Raw genomic sequence first — 21,367 nt, forward strand, 5'->3', positions numbered from 1 at the left:
TTACTTTCTTATTCCTTGTGCTTAGGACAGAGTTCCAGGTTCCTTTTGTTAAATCAGCATAGAACTAAGTGACTTAATTTAAGCCAGCCTCACACTCAAAAAGGAGGAGATTCTGCAAAGGGCTTGGGGCCTTGGGGTCTGCACACAGCTTCTTGCTCGTCTGACCTGTGGTTCCTAGTGAGGCTGCATGTCAGGACCACCAGGAAAGCTAATGGAGATGCTGGTGCCTAGGCCCCCAGACCTGTCAGATGAGTCGGGTGCCAGGGTTGGGGGGCTGCTTGGCGTTAGCTCTCAGAGCAAGCCTGGACTGGCAGCAGCACCATGGAAATGCAGAACCTGAAATTCCCCCAGATGTGCTGAGTCACCATCAGTATGTTGGCAAGATCTTCAGCGATCTATATGCCCTGGAAGTTGGGGATGTGACCACCTTGAATGATCTTGCTTAAGCTTCTTTCTACCACAGTGTTAGCTGGTGTCGATGTCAGACTGGGAAATTGCCATTCAGGGCAGTCTATGGGCTGTGCTGCTTGTTTCAAGCAGATGGGCTGGAAGTTTGGTCAGGTTTTTTGGAGAAAATCTGGAAGCTGACCCAGAACCAGGCTGCCCCACCCCACGTGCAAATAAACCCCAAGGTCTTCAATCTCCCTCTCCCGAGGACTGAGTCCAGGCAAGGGGCAAGACACTAAGCTCTGGGCCTACACTGGGCTTCAGTGGCAGGGAGGGTCACAGGTTACTGGCACTTAATGAACTAATCAATATTTGCAGCAAAGCAGGATCCCCATGCATGCAGGGCATCCAGCCCCTTGGGGTCCTCGCAGGGGCCTGCCACAACTGCTTCTACAAGCTTGTCTCTGATTCTGAAGCTAAGGATTCTTGCCTTTGAGTGAGGATCTGCAGGCAGAGGTATAACATGCCAGTGAAAGTGCAGGAAGGAACAACTTAGCCTTCTGCTCATTTTTGCATCTCTATTTTGTCTGTAATACACACCATATAAGAGTGTAACATGTTGGGCCTGTGCATACTTTCTAACATTTGAAAGCCATCTTTATAGGGCCCTCCCATTGGAAGGTATTCCACATGAGGGTTTCAGCTTGGATTGGGCAAAGCAAAGTGTGTGACCATCACTGCTCCCCACTTGTCCCTCAACTCTGTTCACCACCCCCATTCACTTTGTGCTCAGTTTCTTTCTTTCCAAGAGAGAGGAATGGCAGATATATGTAAGGTGGTGAAAGATTGCTGCTGCAAACCGTGAATGACACTGTGATTTGTGGCCTCCAGAGGAGAGGAATTCGATCTGTGGCCAGAGATGAGGCTTGATCACTCAGCGCTTTTGTGTAGTAAAGTTTTATTAAAGTATAAAAAGAGATAGAGAAAGCTTCTGACATAGACATCAGAAGGGGGCAGAAAGAGTGACCTCCTTGCTAGTTTTTAGCAAGGATTTTTATACCTGTTAGCAAAGCTGCTAATTAAAGAAATGCCTCAAAACTGAGATAATTGCACCAGGCCCCTGACCCGCAACACAGATTTTTAGATAGCATTGGCACTAGGTGAATCATCCCAGGCCATAACACAGTTGACATGAATCTGGAAGAAAGGCAGATTTCCAAGCAAATATGTAGTTCACTAACATAGTTGAAGGAATTATTTTCATAAGAAAAATGCATTAGGTTAGCTCAAAGTTTGAGATAAAGTTCAGGCTGATCCAGGTGTCGCCATGACAACCCAGAATTAAAAGAAACTTGCTTTAATTTTGTGTAGAGAAGGAAAAAAATAAATGTTTGCCACTTGCAGTTTATTTCCTCCTGCTGTTTGGGGACCTCTGGCCTCTCTACCAAGGGTGTTAACACTCTTAGTGGTTTGGTTGAGCTACACTTGATGTATTTCAGAAATTGAAAGGAAATTGAAGGAAAACTTTGGTGAGAGTACAGAAAACCTGAGAAACAAAATGAGTGTCTCTTTTTCTGTTTAGCGGCGTAGAAGGAGTAAAAGGAAGAAAAGGAATTGGAAGAATGCTTCCACATCTGCAGAGCTGGATTCCTTGTCCCCATCCTCATTGGAGCCCTGTAGTCTGAGTTCTCTTGCAAACCCTGGGCTTCAGGACACAGCTCCATGCCAAAGCCCAGCTCAGCAGTGTAGACCCACTCACCAGTTAGGCAAGCCTCCAAGTGTGGGCAAAATACCCCTGGAGGCTATGGGGCACCCTCTGCAAGGCGAGGCTGCAGGAGAGGCAGAAGCAGCCATGGGTGCTGAGTCTCTGAGCAGCCCGGCACCTCAGGACCAGACTCTGGCAGGAGCCCTCCCAGAAGGGAATGACCGCCACTCCCTGAGCCCCTTCAAGGGTGAAGATCTCCCCACTTCTGCCAGTGAAGGCTCTCCTAGGGAGAAGGATACTGCCCAGGAGCTCCTGCTGCCTGAGCCAAAGGTGGACACCTCCAAGCCCAGAAAAGATCTGCAGACCATAAGGCAGCTGGCCAGGGCTCCTGCCTCTGGGGTGAATTTGATGCCCAGGATTGGCCTGCCATGTCTCAACACCTTGCTGTGCAGTGCAGTTCTGACAACACTTCACTGTCTGGGAAGGGAGTCCACTGGGACTCGCTTCTTGGGAGGGGGGCTGTGGGAGGGGCTATCCCTCTACCCTGAGCTGCTGACCCCTGTTCCTGGGCTGGTGGCAGAGGCTGACCCTTATGCCATTGAGTTCAAGTTTCCCTGTGCATTTTGTCATTTTGGCCCTGATGTTTTGGGGCTTTATTTCTTCCAGGCAAGTGATGCTGCAGCTGAGTCAGCTGTTTCAGTGAAAGGAGTTGGGAAAGATGTTAAAGATAAGACTGAGGAAATGAAAGAGCCACCCACAAGCGTCCCTGCTTCCCGAAACCACCGCCAGGTAAAGCGTCTCATGCCTGCCTGGTCGCCTCTCCAGGACACCCTCCCCATCCTTGCTGTCCATCCCATGGGCTGCTCCTTTTAGTCCCATTCCTTCCACAGCTTAATCATTTGGTGAATATGTGTTAGGTGCTGGGGATATAGCCATGAATGAGACCAGTTTCTGCCTTTGGGAGCTCACATTCTAGTGGGGAGAAAGACATGCAAAGCCAGACTGTGTGAAGTGCCCTGGAGAGAAGTAGGGCAAGGGACTGAGGTGGGTGCCAGTCAGGGCCTCTCCAAGGAGAACTCAAAGAGTGACAGGCAAGCCACGTGCCTATCTGGGGACATGCAAAGGCCCCAAGGGAGAGTGTGGTGGGCTTGTTTAGGGGGCAGCAGGAAATCTGCTTCTCCCAAGAGCAGGTGAAAGGAAGAGAGGCCTGGGTTGGGGCTGGAGTTGACAAGGTTGGCTCCAAGGAGTCCAAGGCTCCCCTGTGGTGGGTGGACCAGAAGCCGTTTAAAGGTTCTGAGCAGGGAAGGGATGTGACCAGTCTGGCAATTGTGACAAGCGTCCTATGTTGGGAGCAAGCATGGAGCCTGGTCTAAAGGTTGGGGTTTGGGTGCCTGTTCCAGGAAATTGCAACCAAGGACCAGACAGCTCTTCCTGGAGGGAAAACAGGTGAGAATGAGAAAGCCAAGCCAAAGGACCTGAAGAGGCCAGAGGGGAATAACGGAAATAATGCAGCCCCTGTGAAAAATGAGAAGGAGCAAAGGAACCAGAGCACACAGCGAGCTAAGGAGAGGTGGGTGCAACTGGCTCAGGAAAGCACAGGCCTGGCCCCCACCCAGCACTGGGGCTGGAAAGGGCCATGCCACCCCAGAGGAGATTCCCAGGCTGCCTTTTTGTTGATTCTCAGGGCAAAGGGCAATGCTCAGGAGGTAGGCAGGGGAGGGGCATCTGTCCCAATTCCTTACTCAGTTGAAATTCTGCTATTACACAGTCCCTGAGGTCTCCCGGAGGCAGCCTGGGCCTTACAGAAATCAGGAGAGAGACAGTCATGCCCCAGAGTACTCAGTCACCCCCTCCCACCCCCCCTCTTTGGAGCTGAGCAGAGATCACCCCACCCTGTGCCCACTGTCCTCCTCCACCATAGAGGGAGAGCCAAGGGGACCCACATGGTGGGCAGTCTATCTGAAGTGTGGGCTCTCTTGCACTTTGCTAGGGTGTGTGTTAGTGCACGCCCAGAAACAAGATCGTGTGTGCACATGTGTGCCTGCATGTGTGTGTGGGCAGGGAGTAGAGAGACCAGATCTAATCAGTGTTTTCTTCTGTGATCTTCCCCAGCCTGCTGAGCTCCACGGAAGGAATCATGGTGTACTTCCATGCAATTATTTCTAAACATTTTGAATTCAACCCCCATCAACACAAAGTATTTGTCAGGGGTGGAAAAGAATTTGGGGAACCTGCATGGAGTCATAATGTTTGCGAGATGCACTACAGCAAGTGAGTATATCCCAGTTGGCCCATAAGGAAATGGATAGAACGTTCAGTCTTTGAAATATATTGAAATCATAATTTTGATCAAGCTGGTTAATTGTTAGAAGCTCTGGGAGATGAATATTAAAAAAACCTCTTCCTTATAATGCAATTCTTTGTCATACTTCATCTTGGTCTTCTTTATGTCTCTGTGTGGAAACCAAGCCTTGTTCTAGAAGCATGCTCTCAGTCAGCATATATTTACAGCTTTGGGTCTGCACCCCATGTTGTGTTTGAGAAGAATGAAAATTTCTGGGAGAGGATTTTCAGATAACTCACTGCTGTCCTGTTTATTCACAGAGATTTACATGAGAACGGGTCCCTCATTGAAGGCAGCACCACCATTTCCAAGCAGCACGTGGATAAACCCATTCCTTACAAGTACATCATCTGCAAAGGCAAGAACTCTGAGGAGTATGAGTTCATCTACACAAGTCAGCAGAAGAAAGGCGAGTACGTGAACCGCTGTCTGCGAGTAAAGTCTTCCCTTCTGGACTCTGGAGGTAAGCCGAAGTCTGGACTCTTGATCAATCAGCCTCTGAGGCTGGACCTTCCTTCCTGGGGAACAAAGGCTTTCCTTGACCTCTGTGGGTCCTCTTTGCTTGGCATTAGCCCTGCCCTACCTCCTGGCTCTATGTTTCCTAAACCTGAGCTTGAAAGCATTTTTCTGATCAGTTTAGCTTAACCACTCACAAGAGTAAACAAGGTAGTGGATGTTTTCTAAGGGAAAGGAGAGAGGGTGGATCCGCTAAGAAGTGAGGGGACTGGGGCATGGAAAGGCAGCACTGAGCAGGGGCAAGGGCATGGGAAGCAGGGCTGCCAGGCAGGACAGAAGACCTTTCCAGGTTTTCAAACGACAACTGTGAATAAGACATCCATCAGAAGCTATCAAGTGGTGGGCCAGATCCACTACTCGCTGCTGTCTGTCATCATTGTCGCTCTTCTGCTGCTGCTGCTAAGTCACGTCAGTCGTGTCTGACTCTATGCCACCCCACAGATGGCAGCCCACCAGGCTCCCGTCCCTGGGATTCTCCAGGCAAGAATACTGAAGTGGGTTGCCATTTCCTTCTCCAATGCATGAAAGGGAAAAGTGAAAGTCAAGTTGCTCAGTCGTGTCTGACTCTTCACGACCCCATGGACTGTAGCCTGCCAGGCTCCTCCATCCATGGGATTTCCCAGGCAAGAGTACTGGAGTAGGGTGCCATTGCCTTTTCCCTGTCACTCTTCTATTTACTTTTTATACCCTTATTCTCCTTTTCTCTTTCTATTCTTGTCTGTATCTAATTCTTTTCTCTGTGATCTTTTCCCCTCCTTGTATGCACTGTGTGTGTGGTACTTGTGTGTGTGTTTTGTGTGTCCATACATGGCATGTGTTGTATATAGAGAGTCTATATGGGTTCTACTTTTAGGAACTTCTCAGATCTTCTTTGTAGCTGAATTCCTGGTCTATCATAAACATCACATGTATCCTCAGAAAGTATGGATAATCAATTTTGTAGACTCAAAAACTGTACCTATATTTATTACATTAAAATTAATGATAATGAATGAAAATCACTGTCGTGTCTGACTCTTTGCGACCCCATGGACTGTATAGTCCCTGGAATTTTCCAGGCCAGAATACTGGAATGAGTAGCCTTTCCCTTGTCCACGGGGTCTTTCCAACCCAGGGATTGAACCCAGGTCTCTCGCATTGCAGGCAGATTCTTTACCAGCTAAGCCACAAGGGAAGCCCAAGAGTATTGGAGTGGGTAACTTATCTCTTCTCCAGGGGATCTTCCCTACCCAGGAATCGAACCAGGGTCTCCTGCATTGCAGGCAGATTCTTTACCAACTGAGCTATCTGGGAAGCCCAGATTAAAATTAAAATCTTTGTTTAAAAAGATTGATCTGTCAGCTTTTGAGAGAGATGTGTCAGTCTGTCACCAAGACCAGGTGCTTTATTTTGTTTATTTGTTTTTGGGGGGTGCATAAAGCAGTTTTATTATATTCATTACTTCTGTGGGTTAGTAGTTTGGATGGAGCACAGCAGGGCTGGCTGGATTCTGCTCTCTGATGTCTGGGGCCTCAGCTAGGCAGGACTGAAAGGAGGAGTCAGATGGCTGACTCCATCCAAGTCATGGCTGGGTTTGGAGTCATCTGGAAGGGTATTTTCCATTGATGCTGCCTGTGGCTGGGATCTCTGTTGGGCTGACAGCAGTAAAGGCCAATGGGACAGGAGCTGGATTATTTTGAACTGGCCCAGAGACAGAGAAGAAACTAAGAGTCATGCCCTCTCCTTAAATGTACCCAAGTGTTGACTCGACTGCCTTTACAAGACTCTCTTCTTTGTGAGCCGATCCCAGAGTCCGTCCTTCTACTTCCTGGATGATCCAAACTGGCTCTTTCCGTACTTGAGATGACCCCTCATTAGACAAGAGCTGGTGTTGATCTAGTCTTTGCAGAAGACATGGTAGTGACTTGGGATGGCAGGTCCCATTTGCTCTTACTTAAGAAGCACTGCCATAGTCACTTCAGATTTACCTGGTTGGATCCTGCTACTTAAGCTGTCAAATCAGATAGATTTCTTTTTTTTTTCTTTAAACAGAAGCAGTCATTTTAAAGTCCATTAAAAAGATTTTCTCTCCCTCTTTATTCCTTCCCTTTTTCATTTTTTCTCTCTTTTATTGAAGTGTATTTTAATTTTTGTGTTACTTTTGGGCAACAGCAAACTGGTTCAGTTTTATACACATATATATATGATATATATCAGATTCATATATATGATATATATATATATAAAAGATTCTTTCCCATTACAGCTTATTACAAGATATTGAATATAGTTCCCTGTGCTATACAGTAAATCTTTATTTTCTATGTTTTATTTTTATTTATTTATTTTATTAATTAATTTAATTTAATTTATTTTATTTTAAGCAAAATATATTTATTTTATTTCTATGTTTATTTTCTTTTTTTTTTTTTAAGAAGAAGTTATGATTTTATTCAAAAGGCAATGAAAAGTCATTTCATGATACAATACATGAAAATTTCCTAATAAAATGTCAAGCATACAGTAAGTGCCCCATAAATGTCTCTCCCTAATGTGAAGTGAAAGAGTAAGTCTAGTGTGTCCTTTATCCTTTTTAGGAATTTATTTTATTTCCTGGACAATGGCTAACCACATCTGGATTTTTTTTTTTTTTTTTTACTTTACAATATTGTATTGGTTTTGCCATACATCAACATGAATCCGCCACGGGTGTACCCATGTTCCCCATCCTGAATCCCCCCTCCTACCTCCCTCCCCATACCATCCCTCTAGGTCATCCCAGCGCACCAGCCCCAAGCATCCTGTATCCTGCATCAAACCTGGACTGGCAATTAGTTTCTTATATGATATTATATGTGTTTCAATGCCATTCTCCCAAATCATCCCACCCTCTCCCTCTCCCACAGAGTCCAAAAGACTGTTCTATACATCTGTGTCTCTTTTGTTGTCTCGCATACAGGGTTATTGTTACCATCTTTCTAAATTCCATATATATGCGTTAGTATACTGTATTGGTGTTTTTCTTTCTGGCTTACTTCACTCTGTATAATAGGCTCCAGTTTCATCCACCTCATTAGAACTGATTCAAATGTATTCTTTTTAATGGCTGAGTAATACTCCATCGTGTATATGTACCACCCCTTTCTTATCCATTCATCTGCTGATGGGCATCTAGGTTGCTTCCATGTCCTGGCTATTATAAACAGTGCTTCGATGAACATTGGGGTACACGTGTCTCTTTCAATTCTGGTTTCCTCGGTGTGTATGCCCAGCAGTGGGATTGCTGGGTCATAAGGCAGTTCTATTTCCAGCTTTTAAAGGAATCTCCACACTGTTCTCCATAGTGGCTGTACTAGTTTGCATTTCCACCAACAGTGTAAGAGGGTTCCCTTTTCTCCACACCCTCTCCAGCATTTATTGCTTGTAGACTTTTGGATCGCAGCCATTCTGACTGGTGTGAAATGGTACCTCATAGTGGTTTTGATTTGCATTTCTCTGATAATGAGTGATGTTGAGCATCTTTTCATGTGTTTGTTAGCCATCTGTATGTCCTATTTGGAGAGATGTCTATTTAGTTCTTTGGCCCATTTTTTGATTGGGTTGTTTAATTTTCTGGAATTGAGCTGCAGGAGTTGCTTGTCCAGTTGCTGCACATGGCAATATTTTTTCTTTGTTGATTGCTGAGTAACAGTCCCTCGTGTATGTATGCCATGTCTTCTTTATCCATCTGCCGATGGGCACTTAGTTTCCTTTCATGTCTTGGCTATTGTAAATAATGCTACAATGAACATGGAGAGGCGTGTTTTTTTTCAAAATAGAGTTTTCATCTTTTTTGGATATACACCCAGGAGTGGGATTGTTGTGGTTGCTGAATCATATTGTAGCTCTATTTTTACTTTTATTGAGGAAACTCCATACTGTTTTCCAAGGTGGCTGTACCAATTTACATTCCCTTCAATAGCATAGGAGGGTTCCCTTTGCTCCACACCCTCTCCAGAATTTGGTATTTGTAGTCTTTTGGATGATGTCCATTCTGATCAGTGTGTGGTGATGCCTTATTGTAGTATTGTAGTTTTGATTTGCATTTCTCTAATAATTAGTGATGATGAGCTTCTTTTCATGTGCATGTTAGCCATCTGTATGTCTTCTTTGGATAAGTGTCTTTTTAGTCTTCTCCCATTTTTTGATTGGCTTTTTAAAAATATTGAGTTATATAAGCTGTTTCATTAAACAGATTTTTAAGTTGGAGAGTAACTCAGAATTTCCAAGCAATTTTATTTTCAGATACTTTCTTAAGCATGATATTGTTTTAAATAGTGTTTTTCAATGATTATATTTTGCAAGCTTAAAAGAATATGAGTGCTAGAGCTTTTCCTTCCTTGCTGCAAAGGCCCTCAGGCACCTTGGTTACTTCTTGGTATAGGCTCTTCTATTTAGATGTCCTGTTGGTAGGCTGACCTTAGAGCTCTCTGGGAGATGATAACTAGATCGGTTAGGTTAAGTCAGGAGTTTGAAGCAGCTAGGAGGTGAGTCATAGTAACTGATAGAAGGGCTAGGAAGGCCAGGGACGGACTCTGGTGGGTTCTGAGGGTCTGGAGGTCACTTCTTGAGCCCAGGTGGGGAAGTGCCCCAGCCCCTGACATCATCCATGTAGGTGCTTCGTACGGAGTGTCTGGAAGGCAGTAGAATTATGTTGATTGAGAAAAGTTTTGTAATTTACTCCATTTGGTGCGATGGTGGTTTATCTATGTTAAATACATGTAGTTTTCATTAATCCCAATAAACAGAGAGATGTCTTCCCTCCCCTCTTCCTCCTTCTAAGCCTCCTGTGAGCACTCTCATTGGTAGAAGCCACTGTTGCAAGGCAGGCAGAATGGAGATTCTGGGCTCTGCCTCGTGATGCAGGGAGACCAGAGGGCAGAAGTGTGTGCTGGTGGCAGAAACAGCCGTCACTGGCACTCTGTCTGTTCCAGTGTCTTTTGCGTTGTGCTGTGTTTTGCCTGAAACTGACTCTGCTGTGTCTGCATTCCTCACCCCACCCTCAACATCTTTGCTTTTGTTCCCAACTCCGCTGTTTTCTCTCAGATTCAGCTGTTCCAGCCACATCCCTGTTTTGCTGGACTTTTGTTGGTTTGTTTTCTTTTCTTCCCCATTCAGTCTGATCATTCCCCCACCCCCACCACCCCTACCCCCTACCCCCACCCCCCTCCACTGCTGTGTGGCTTATGGGATCTTAGTTCCCAGACCTTGGATCAAAACCTTGTCCCTGCAGTGGAAGTGGGGAGTCCTAACCATTGTACAACCAGGGAAATTCTCAATATGATCATATTTTAAGGAATTTAGCCCATTGGCATGGATTGTGACTGTCAATGGGAGACTCACTTTTGACTAATTATCATGTCTTTTCTGTCTAGTTTGTTTCCTTGTTATTTTTTGTACTTTTTCTAACTTTTTAATTTTCTTTCTCTTTTCTCTAGGAGGTTGGAGCTTAAATATTTTATTCTTCTAGTAGAGTCTTGAGACCAAGACCATAATGTCCCTCCCTGCCCCACTGTCCTGGCGTTGAGGGTGTCCTGAGCCCAGGACACTGACTGGCACTCTCACAATCTGGCACTCTCACAATCTCCATGGCACTGGCCTAGACCATCATCTCTCACTCACCTTTTCTCTGGAAGAAAGTTTTTATAAAACAGAGAGAGCCATTGTGTCCCCCACTTGTGAGGGGCACAGGGAGCAGGGAATGCTTCCACAGGAGCTGACGCCTGAGGTCAGATCCAAACAGTGATTCCTAGTTATTGCCAGACAGGGCTGGATGGGACAGGGATGGGTGAGCAGGGACTTCCAGCAAAGACAACAGCCTGGGCAACAAGCATCAGGAGGCCTATCTAGAGGCTCAACTTTCTGATTTTCATGGCTATGTTTATGCACCTGTGTTGCCTCTGGTGTCTCACTGGTCTCTTTGCCTTCTAATTATTTGGCAGTTGATTTTCCTGGGTTTTCTAGGTCTGTACGCATATCGTTTCAGCTGGTTATAAGAGCAGCTATGAGTTCAACCCTTGCCCCATGTTGAATGCTGTTTTGTCTGCTGTGTGACCTGTACCATCCTTCGTGGAGTGGGCACCATGGTTCCCAGGACAGAGGAAAGGAGCTCTTGCACCAAGTAACATACCAAAATGGTGCACAATTCCTAGTGAGTGATGAAGTTTCAGTACGTAATTTTTTACTTCCATGTGGTCATTTTCTAAGGAACTAATGTACCAAATGGTTGAGCTGTCTAGTTCAACAAGGACATGATTTCAGTATTCTCAGGGCAGATGAATGGTGTGAGCTTGGGCCTCACTCAGTTCACTGTGGAGTGTCTAGGTTACTCGTCCTAAACATCTGTGCTACCTCCAGGCTCAGGCCCCACATTGCTCATTTGTGGCTGGGTACCAGGGTGAGTGAGTGCTGGCTGCCTTCTGTTTACCACATTCTGTAATTTTCCTTTCTTCCATTTTTGGCACCTTCATCTTATTTTTTCTGGTCAACCTTCCAGGGTAGAGTGTTAAGGTCTAGCACGTTTCGATGCCCTTAAGTATGATATTCTCTTTACTCTTAGACTGGCATCAGTACGATGATATAATTTGTATGAAGCCCCCTGGGACACTTAAGAAATTGATGAATTATATAACAGATGGTACAAAGAAAGACTTGATGAAAGGGAAGCAGATCGCAGCTGCAGTCATGTTGGACAGCATCTTCAGCATCCTTGAGACCTGGAATGCCATCAATTTAAAGAACTTTTTCACCCAGTTCCAGCAGTTTTATTCTGTCATTCATGTACCCATGACTTATGAAGGAGAAGAACAGCCATGGAGTGCTCTGCGCTACAAAGAGGAGGTACCATGTCTCAGGGGTGTCAGTGATAGCTCTCTTTTCTACCACCTGGGTACTCAGCACCACTCCACCTCCTAGTGTCCAGATGACCCCTAGACTCAGTGAACCAGGTGGATTGTTGTTGTTGTTCAGTCGCTCAGTCATGTCTGACTCTTTGCGACCCCATGGACTGCAGCACACCAGGCATCCCTGTCCTTCACTATGTCCCAGAGTTTGCTCAAAGTCATGTCCATTGAATCGATGATGCCATCCAACTATCTCATCCTCTGTGCCCCCCTTCTCCTCCTGCCCTCAATCTTTCCCAGCACCAGGGTCTTTTCCAATAAGTCAGCTCTTTGCATCAGATGGCCAAAGTATTGAAGCTTTAGCTTCAGCATCAGTCCTCCCAATGAATATTCAGAAATATTGATTTCCTTTGGGGTTGACTGGTTTGATCTCCTTGCTGTTCAAGGAACTCTCAAAAGTCTTTTCCTGCACCACAGTTCGAAAACATTACTTCTTCTGCACTCATCTTCCTTTATGGTCCAACTCTCAAATTCACACATGACTACTGAAAAAACCATAGCTTTGACTAGATGGACCTTTATCTGCAAAGTGATGTCTGCTTTTTAATACACTGGTGGATAGGGTCAGGCTATTTCAGCTCCCTTTCTCCTTGTGCCCCGTCTAGGGAATTCTCTGTTCGCTCCAGTTTTTTCTTCTTCCTAGGAAGTTTTTACCTGTTCACCTAGACCCAGCTCTGCCACTGCTCCCACCTTCTTATCTCTCCTGGGGAAGAGTGGAAAGAAGGTTGGAACCTTCCTTCACTGTATCTCCACCTGCTCAGTGGTATAGCTTAGGCATTTTTGAGACAGACTTAGAGCCATGTGAACCCTTATAAGGCTCAGAACCCCCACCTGAGTCCTCTCCAGCATGCTGAGGCCTCTGGACATACCACTTGTGGCACCTCCCAAAGTCCCAGGGCAAGGGGATGCTCAGGGTTTAGTCAGGAGGCAGGTGGAGGGCGACTCCTCCCCAGAGATTTTCCTGCTCCTCATTCATCAGGCCCCTGCTCGGCTGACAGGCAGGTCCTAACACCTCTGGTGGGTTCAACGCCATGGTTATGTGTTTTCCTTTTCTCCTGGGACCAGGTGAGGAAGCACCTGTGGGAGTGTGTGACAAAGAAAATGGCACCATTTCTGGAAACCAGTGGGGACCCTCTGCCTGAAGACTACCCAGTGAAGAGTAAATTGGGAATGGGCATGATTGTCCTTTTCTTAGTGGAAAAATTCGACTTTCTCTTATTGGAAAATGACCTGGCCTCACTCTGTCACCTCCTCCGCTTGGACACCAATTCACTAGGCACCTTTCCCAAGGACCTGAAAGACATCCTTGAAACATCTCAGAGGTATTGTGTGTGTCTATGTAAAGATTTCCTAGCTCTCTAATGGTATTTATCTGATTATAAAAATAAGTATTTGTCATAGAATGGATGAAAACGTACAAGAAATAAAAACCACTCATAATTTTACCACTCACTGTTGTCATTTTAGTGTTTATACCACTAGCCTTTTTCTGGTCTATGTACTATGTTTCATTTTATTACACATTCTATTGAATATTTGCTTTTGAGCAGCTTTACAGTGTATCATGTCTCAGCTCTGCGGGCCTGTATTTGAGGGGAGGTGGGTGTCATGGTAAGACAATGAAGCTAGTGTGGAACCATCATGAATGACCTCCCCGTGGCCTCTGCCACCACTGTTCCCAGTCCAGGAGTCACCACCATGCCCGTTGCACTGGGCTGGGAGCACTGGTAGTGTGGAGGCTGCATCATATCCTGAATGCATTTAAGTTTCACTGGGTGGAGGTGCCTCCCCAGAACCCTCTGTTGAATCCCAGGTCTTTTTTCTACAGCTGTTTGAATTGAACTCAAGAATAATATATACTTCTCTGAGCAGCCAGTCTTAATGGACACTTGCCTCCTGGTTTTACAAATTTTAAACACCCAGTTAAATCCTGTTCATTTTGAAAGAGAAAAGAAATGCTGGCAAATGTACATGTGTTTCCAGGTCTTGAGAAACATGTACGTTTTGTGATTGTAAGGAACATGGCATGTATTATTTATAGGCTCCCCACTTACATGTAAAAAGTTGCTTCACATGTAGATTTACTGTTGCCAGACGACCTGTGTTCAAGCTGCAGCTCTGACACCGGGCACCTTTTGTAGATCACAAGCCTCTCTGAATCTTTGTCTCTCCCACTGTCACAGAGAATGGACTCATGTGGGATTTCTGTTCCCTTTCTAGCTGGCGAGTGTCCTTGGTAAACCTGTGCCAAATGTGCATGGACAAAAAGGTTGACTTTTGGGTGTGTGCCCTGCCTGTGCTGCACCACTGCATGGACCTGTCCCTGCCAGCCCAGGGCTCAGTCACGCAGCCTGAGGACACCTGGGCAGCCCTTGAAGGCATCTCCTTCTCGGAGTTTCGGGAAACAAGACCAGATCAGTAAGTTTTGGACCTGCACTTGTGTATGTAAATTTTAGAATCATAACTGTGCTTCCAAGATCTCCAGTGGACTTCCAATGTCCACTTACCCTTCCTTCTAGTGATGGAAGTAATATATTGCTTCCTTTAAAATTACTTCTTTAAAGAGTTTGAAACATGCAAGAAATTGGAAACTACAAAAATGGCCTGCAACCACAGAGATAATCATTGCTGTTAACACTTTGGCCTATGTATTTGCAGGGTTTTATCCAAATGTGATTATTTGGGTGCTTATACGCTTAAAAGTCAGCCACAAATGATATGACATTTTGTTTTCAGTTTTATTGAGATATAATTAGCATAAAGCACTGTATGTTTTGCACATTGTAGGTATACATCTTTAGGCAGTGAAGTACTATTTTGAGACAAGCAAAGATTTCTTAGAGAAGACACAGAAAGCACAATCCATTAAAAAAATGGTAAATCAAATTTAAGTACAAAAATTTAATAGAAAATACAAATTCAGTTCAAAAATTTAATACTAGCACTTATTTCCAAACAAAGAAAACATCCCCCATTTACTTTGCTTTTGTCAGAGAAACTATTCCAAGTCTCATCTACCCCCCCTCTCCTATCCAATAGGATCTAGCCTATACACTTTTAGGGATTGAAATAGTGAGTGAGCCAAATTAAGTTATTGATTCCTCAGTATTATTAGAGCATTTTAAAGTCAAAATAAGATTTATATAAATATAAATAAATATATATATATATATGTATTTAAATGCCTTTCCAGGGACATTTATCTAGAAGACTGACTATCTAGAAGATATTTAGATGATGAGAGAGAAAATGACAAACATTAGAATTGGTCTTAAAGATTGTGTTTTTCAGGCAATAGTGGCCTTTAGTATATAGTGATGCTTTTTCCATGTGTTTCTTGTAGTGTCTGTCACTTCTGTGGCACTCTGCTATACTTTCCCATCATCATCTTTTTGGGTCTCCAGGACAGTATTACAGAACAGAATAATTTAAAGGCCTTCTCTGGACTGGGTCCACATAAGCTATTTGATCCAGGCACTTGCTTATTCACTCATTGACAAGCTTAGTTCATAAATCATTGCACCCACAATGGAAAACAGTATCAAAATTTAAACAAAGAACTGCCATATGATCCAGCAATCCTACTTGTGGCTGTATTTCCCAAGGAAATTAAATAAATATCTCAGAGAGATATCTGCACCCCTATGTTCATTGCAACATCATTCACACCAGCCAGGATGTGGAAACAACCTAAGTGTCTGTCAACAAATGAATGGATAAAGAAGAACTGGTGTGTACTTGTGTGTATGCATATATATATATATATATATGATGTATGTATATATATAGTCAGTGTATTTGTCCATTTGTGAGTGGCCAATTTCACCGAGCATCATGTCCTCAGAGTTCATTTATGTTGCTGAATTCTTAATATGTTATTGTTTACTTCTCATTTGAGTTCTTGGCATTTCAACTATTTTTGAAATAGGAACTTTCTAGATCTCTTGTAAGATACATTTTAATTACCTTCATCTGTTTTATGGACCTCACTGCTGATCTTTTTTTTTCTGTTCCAATTTTCCCTTATATAGGAAAGAATTACTCGAGTTAATGAAAAAGAACAGACATTTGCTGAATGTGGATGAGTTTCTGTTCCGATCCTGGTTCAGTTTGCTTCCTCTGAGTAACCTGGCTCCTTACATGGAACACTTCATCGATTACCTGAGTCAGTCTCCCCCGCATGTCCTGGATTGTCTTCTAGGGACTTGGTACCGGCTCAAAGGACTTGAGAAAATCTCCAACAGAAACCTCCAGGTTTGTTCCCTGGAATCGGCTCTTGAGTCTTTGCTTAACAAAAGCAAGTCAAGAACTAATTAGTCAGAGTTTGTGATTTTCCTTTTCTGAAAACCTGACGTGGTAAAAGACTTAGAAATAAGAGACCTGGTGGGGGTGTGGTCAATATTTCTTAGGGTAAAAGTTTGATTTACTTGAGTTTATTCTGTTTCACTAAATGGAATTCAAGAAAACAATAGTCTTGGGTATGTGAGACTGTGCAAGTCAGGGTTAAAAGTTATCCTGCATGCTGGTCCACTTCCTAATTGCTATCTGTCTTTTCCCATTTTGGGGGTGGAAAAAATGGTATAATTTTAAATCCTGAGTTTTATTTGTAAAAGACTAGTATTTGAGCCCCTTAAAATTTGTTTATAGAAAGAAAATTATTATTGTACCTAATTATATTGGATTTTTGGTTCTGTTTTAGCAAAGATGTTGGCATCATGATTAAATCTTCCCCTTTTTTTCTCTTATTCCCAACTCTAGAATATTAAGAATACTTTTAAAATGCTGTTGCACCTTCTGGATATTTATCAGGAAAAGTAAGTAGAAAAGTAAAATGCAGTCTCTCTTGCATAGGGTTATCCCTTATGATTGGCTATATGCTGCTGCTGCTGCTGCTGCTAAGTCGCTTCAGTCATGTCTGACTCTGTGCGACCCCATAGATGGCAGCCCACCAGGCTCCCCCGTCCCTGGGATTCTCCAGGCAAGAACACTGGAGTGGGTTGCCATTTCCTTCTCCAATGCATGAATGTGAAAAGTGAAAGGGAAGTCACTCAATTGTGTCCGACTCTTAGCGACCCCATGGACTGCAGCCCGCCAGGCTCCTCTGTCCAATGGGATTTTCCAGGCAAGAGCACTGGAGTGGGGTGCCATTGCCTTCTCCTTATGCCATATTTGCTGTCATTAATGTAAGGCCATAAATTAACATATATTCCACTTCTTTTTTCAAGGTATTGATGTAATCACCCTACTTTTTTAAAAAGAGAAGAGCATAGAAATAAGCTGATATGGTTTTGATTTATTTCCATTTTTTCCTGTGCATTTTGTCATTTATTTTTCAGTGATCACCATCTCATCAGCATTTAGACTTCAAATTTTTTGCAAGTCAGGGAAGTTGATTACAAAACCATCACCCTAATACCAAAACCTGACAAAGATGCCACAAAAAAAGAAAATTACAGGCCAATATCACTGATGAACATAGATGCAAAAATCCTTAACAAAAATCAAAAGTAGCTTTCCATAATTATCTGAAATCATTTGCTTCTGCAAATTTGTGTGAGCTCTGACACTCTGAAGACTTAGTGTAAAAAATGCAAAACAACAGAAATGTACATGTGAGAGAGAAGGTAATTTTTTAGATTCTCAGAGCACTGCCAGGATCGCCTCACCTGAATTCTCAGGGTGTTCAGGGTGGAGGTGGGAGTGTCAGATCTTTATTAACACCAAGCCTGGGACTTCATGGACCCCATCTAATTCTGTGTACTGCAGAATTGCCCTAGTAATTCCTTTCTCTTGCTGCTTTCTAAACCCTCTTCTGATCAGCCCCCTAACTCTCAGCTCTAGTCATGTATCAGCCAATAAGCAGGTCCACACAGAACTGGAAGAGATTTCATGCACAGGACATATACTTCTAGCATTTCTTTCTCTTTCTCCCTCCTGTATCTCCCTGATTTTTTAAAAACTTAGAGTATATTTGAATCTTTGGTAATTTACATCCTTAAAATTTTTTTCAAATAAAGGAATACACTTGGAAATAGTTTAATTTGCTTTTGTTAAAATAGTTCAGACCATAGAGGCAAGCCAAAAGGACTTTTTTTTCCTTTTTATCTTAGTCACAAGTTCAGCATAAATGGAAATGTTCTGGATGTTATCCAAATGGGATCGAGTACATGCCTTCCTTGTCGGCATTTTAAAGGGAAGGAACTCATCATGAATAATGGGTACTGTTTGCTAATTCCTCGTAAATTATTTCATTCATTTCTCTCAACTCTTTGTGGGTTAGGATTCTTGAGGAGCCCTTGATACAGCCCTACTTGACTGTGTGCCTGAAACTTCATGAAACTACCTGCAGAATATCAAAAGCCCACACGTTTTATGAGATGCCTGCCTTATCTGCTGAGATTGTTCGCAGAATTATTATACTTAAACCTCTAGTGGTAAGTGGAACACGTACACATAATGTCGTACTGAGGAGAACAATGGAACCTGAGGCATCCTCTATTCAAAAAGGAGATAGGCTGATTCTAGGATTACTGGAATGACAGAGCATCTGGTTCTGCCAACAGATATGTCAGTATATACCTGATGCTGGGCTTTGTCCTGTTCATGAGGCTATTTTGGTAAACCAGGGCTTATGCTGAAGGGAAGAAGAGAGGAAGAAGGCAGTGTAGGAATTAAAATGTAGAGTATTAGCTGTGACTGGGTAAATTCAAGAACCCTGCAAGTGGCCAGGACTTCAAGCAAGAATCTCCCCACCCAAATGCATGTTCATGCCTAATCTTTCCCACCTGAGCCTTTTTCCTGTTCACTGAAACTCAAATACAGTAGCAAGGTCCACACACCTCAGTGCATACCCAGAGCCTTTCCATAGAAACACCACCTTTCTCATGAAGCTGTAGGAACAATCCAGAGTTCTGTGCCCCCTCCCTCCACACCTCCCAGTGGTAAGCACTATCCTGATTACTACCATCACAAGTTAGTTTTACCTGTCTTGGAACTCTTTCCTTTTTTGTGTCTGGGTTTCGTCACTCAGCACGACATCTCTGAGATCCAGCTGTGATGTTGCAAGTGTCCACAGCTCATTTATTCCCATTGTTGTGTGGTCTTCACCCAGTGGAGTTTGAGCTTCCACATGAAGGTGATAGACAATTTCCTATTTAGATCAACCATTTATTTGTTAACCATTTGACAAGTCAAAACTCTGACATTCATGATGCAAAATAATTAAGTGTATGTTTTAACTTTGTTCCTTTTAGTTTTTCTTCTTTAAAATACCAAGGGAACATTTAAAAATAGGTCTTATTGGTAAGATGATTGCTTTCTCCCGAAGCAGGTATTATTTAAACCATCATAGGCAGGTGCCAATTTCTAGATAAACTGTGTTCAAGAAATTTGATATTTATCAGTTGACCCCAGGGAAACGAGGCTTTTCAGGAAAGAGTCCCAGGGGTGGGGACATGGGTTTCCTCCTGGCCCTAGCATGTCACTTGGGGACAGGGTTTACACGAGCTTGGCTCTCTGAGCTTCTGGAAGCTCTGAGCCCGTGGTGCACCCTTCTCCGTGTCTGTCAGCCTTTCTCCACTCAGAGTCCAAGAGGTCTACTGGTTGGCGAGGCAGCATCGCCTCTATAATAGTTACCTGGGGTCACTTGAGGGGGCATCCATGCCACTGCTTCTCCTACCTCGACCCCCATGCTGTCCACCCAGAGTGAACCCGAACGCCAGGGAAATGAAAGTGCTGTGAATGTGCAGGTTCTGCCGGGTGCTCAGGTGGCATCAGCCACAGAGGCGGGTGGAGAAGTATCTGGATGATCCTTTGGGTCTGCCGTGTGGGGTCAGTTCAACTCCATCTCTCTCTTGTGGTGACAGGATTCAGCAGGAGGGCCTGGAAATGAAACTGGAAAGAAGAATTCAGTAAAAACGGTCTTCCAGGGGACACTTGCTGCTACAAGATCTTGGCTTCGGAAAAATTTTAAGAAGAGCATGTTCCAGGCTGGGTATTTTTATTTTTCACCTGTCACCTTCGCTTACAGCGAGGAGATTGAGGTAAGCCAGTCCAGTGGAGGGGACACAGGGGTCTCCTCTGCAGAATGGACAGCTGCTCCCCTAACAGGACTGAGAGCATGGGCTCCCTGGTGGGTGGACTGTGGTCCCCACATCAGTGGTGAGGTGGCGGGATGGGGCAACAGAGCTTGTTGGGACATGGTGGCCGGTGGGGAAGGGCATTCACGTCTGATACTGTGCTACGGTTATGGGTCAGGTTATGATGTTGATAGTAGAAAATAAGATGAGAGCAAGACCTCCATGAAAGGGAAACTAGGCTGAGCAGCAGCTGAAGGTGAGGAAATTAGAAATCAGATCCAAAAGGTTGGGAGGCAGTGAGAGCTTCCAGAAACCGAGATGTGCACAGAATCTTGTCCTGGGAAGGAGGAGAAAGGGCCTAAAGACTGTTGGCTCCAGAACAAAGTTCTAGAAAATGCCGCAAGCAAACCAAGCAAGTGGCCCCCTGACTTCATTGTGCCAGCCTTCAGTAGGCCGTTGCCTTCCAGCAGTACTTTAATAGGATCATCGTATACTGTGAGTATGATTTAAAAAGCAACAACAGTTCCTAGTTTGAACCTCTGAAAAGGCCTAGAGATCGTGACACCTAGGTCTGTGAGCACACTCAGCCATGGCTTCTAAATGCCATCCCCCTCCCAAAAAATAAATCTCCTCTGGAAACAACAGCAGATTCTAGAGGTGGAACTGAAGAAGCGCAAGGCCAGCCTCGAATACCTTGTATTGCCTTAAAGGAAAAGTACTTTAGGGCCCTCCTATAGTCCAGTGCTTAAGAATCTGCCTGCCAATGCAGGGGACACAGGTTTGATTCCTGGTTTGGGAAGATCCCACATGCCAAGGAGCAACTAGGCCCATGTGGCACATCTACTGAAGCCTACATGCCTAGAGCCCATGCTCCGCAATAAGAGAAGCCATCGCAATGAGAAACCTGTACACTGCAACTAATGAGTAGCCCCCACTTTCTGCAGAGAGAGCTCGTGCGCAGCAACAAGGACTCAGCACAGCCAAAAATAAAGAAAACTTTAAAACAATTGCTTCAAGTTGAGTGGTAACATGTCACAAGGAGACAGGACTAGATCCAATGTGATATCCTAGGTTAGATCCTGGATGGCAAAAGTGTGATTGTGGGAAACAGTGGGGAAATCCAAATAAAGTCAATGGTTTTCTTCATAGTAATCTATAAATGCTAATTTCTTAGTTTTGCCAACTATACTATGGCTTCGCAAGGTGTTGGTACTCAGGGAAATTGGGCTGAGAGTATCTGGAACTCTCCATACTTTGTAATATTTCTGTACATCTAAAATTACTAAATTTTATAAAATAGAAACCAGAAACTAACCTGCAGGGGCTCCCACTAGTCAAATCTGAGGCAATTTAAATGTCAAAATGAGTCATGACCAGGAGAGGATTATAATTCATTAAAATTTTAAACATACTTTCA

General features: G+C 44.0%; 1 protein-coding gene across 1 annotated transcript in view; it reads left to right on the plus strand.

The window, feature by feature from the left end:
• The window catches only part of RNF213 (ring finger protein 213), a 128,905-nt gene that overhangs the window by 26,285 nt on the left and 81,253 nt on the right, over positions 1-21,367 (plus strand). The window contains 11 exon segments of the mRNA XM_086356517.1: positions 2,759-2,881; positions 3,493-3,662; positions 4,205-4,363; positions 4,697-4,899; positions 11,530-11,810; positions 12,938-13,194; positions 14,093-14,290; positions 15,904-16,126; positions 16,631-16,686; positions 18,153-18,306; positions 19,738-19,914. Of these exon segments, the coding sequence (XP_086212643.1) occupies positions 2,759-2,881; positions 3,493-3,662; positions 4,205-4,363; positions 4,697-4,899; positions 11,530-11,810; positions 12,938-13,194; positions 14,093-14,290; positions 15,904-16,126; positions 16,631-16,686; positions 18,153-18,306; positions 19,738-19,914 (2,001 nt within the window).

Source organism: Bos grunniens, chromosome 19 (assembly GCF_055505025.1).
Source record: "Bos grunniens cultivar Pamir isolate PY7600 chromosome 19, Bosgru_T2T1.0, whole genome shotgun sequence".
Lineage (NCBI taxonomy): Eukaryota > Metazoa > Chordata > Mammalia > Artiodactyla > Bovidae > Bos > Bos grunniens.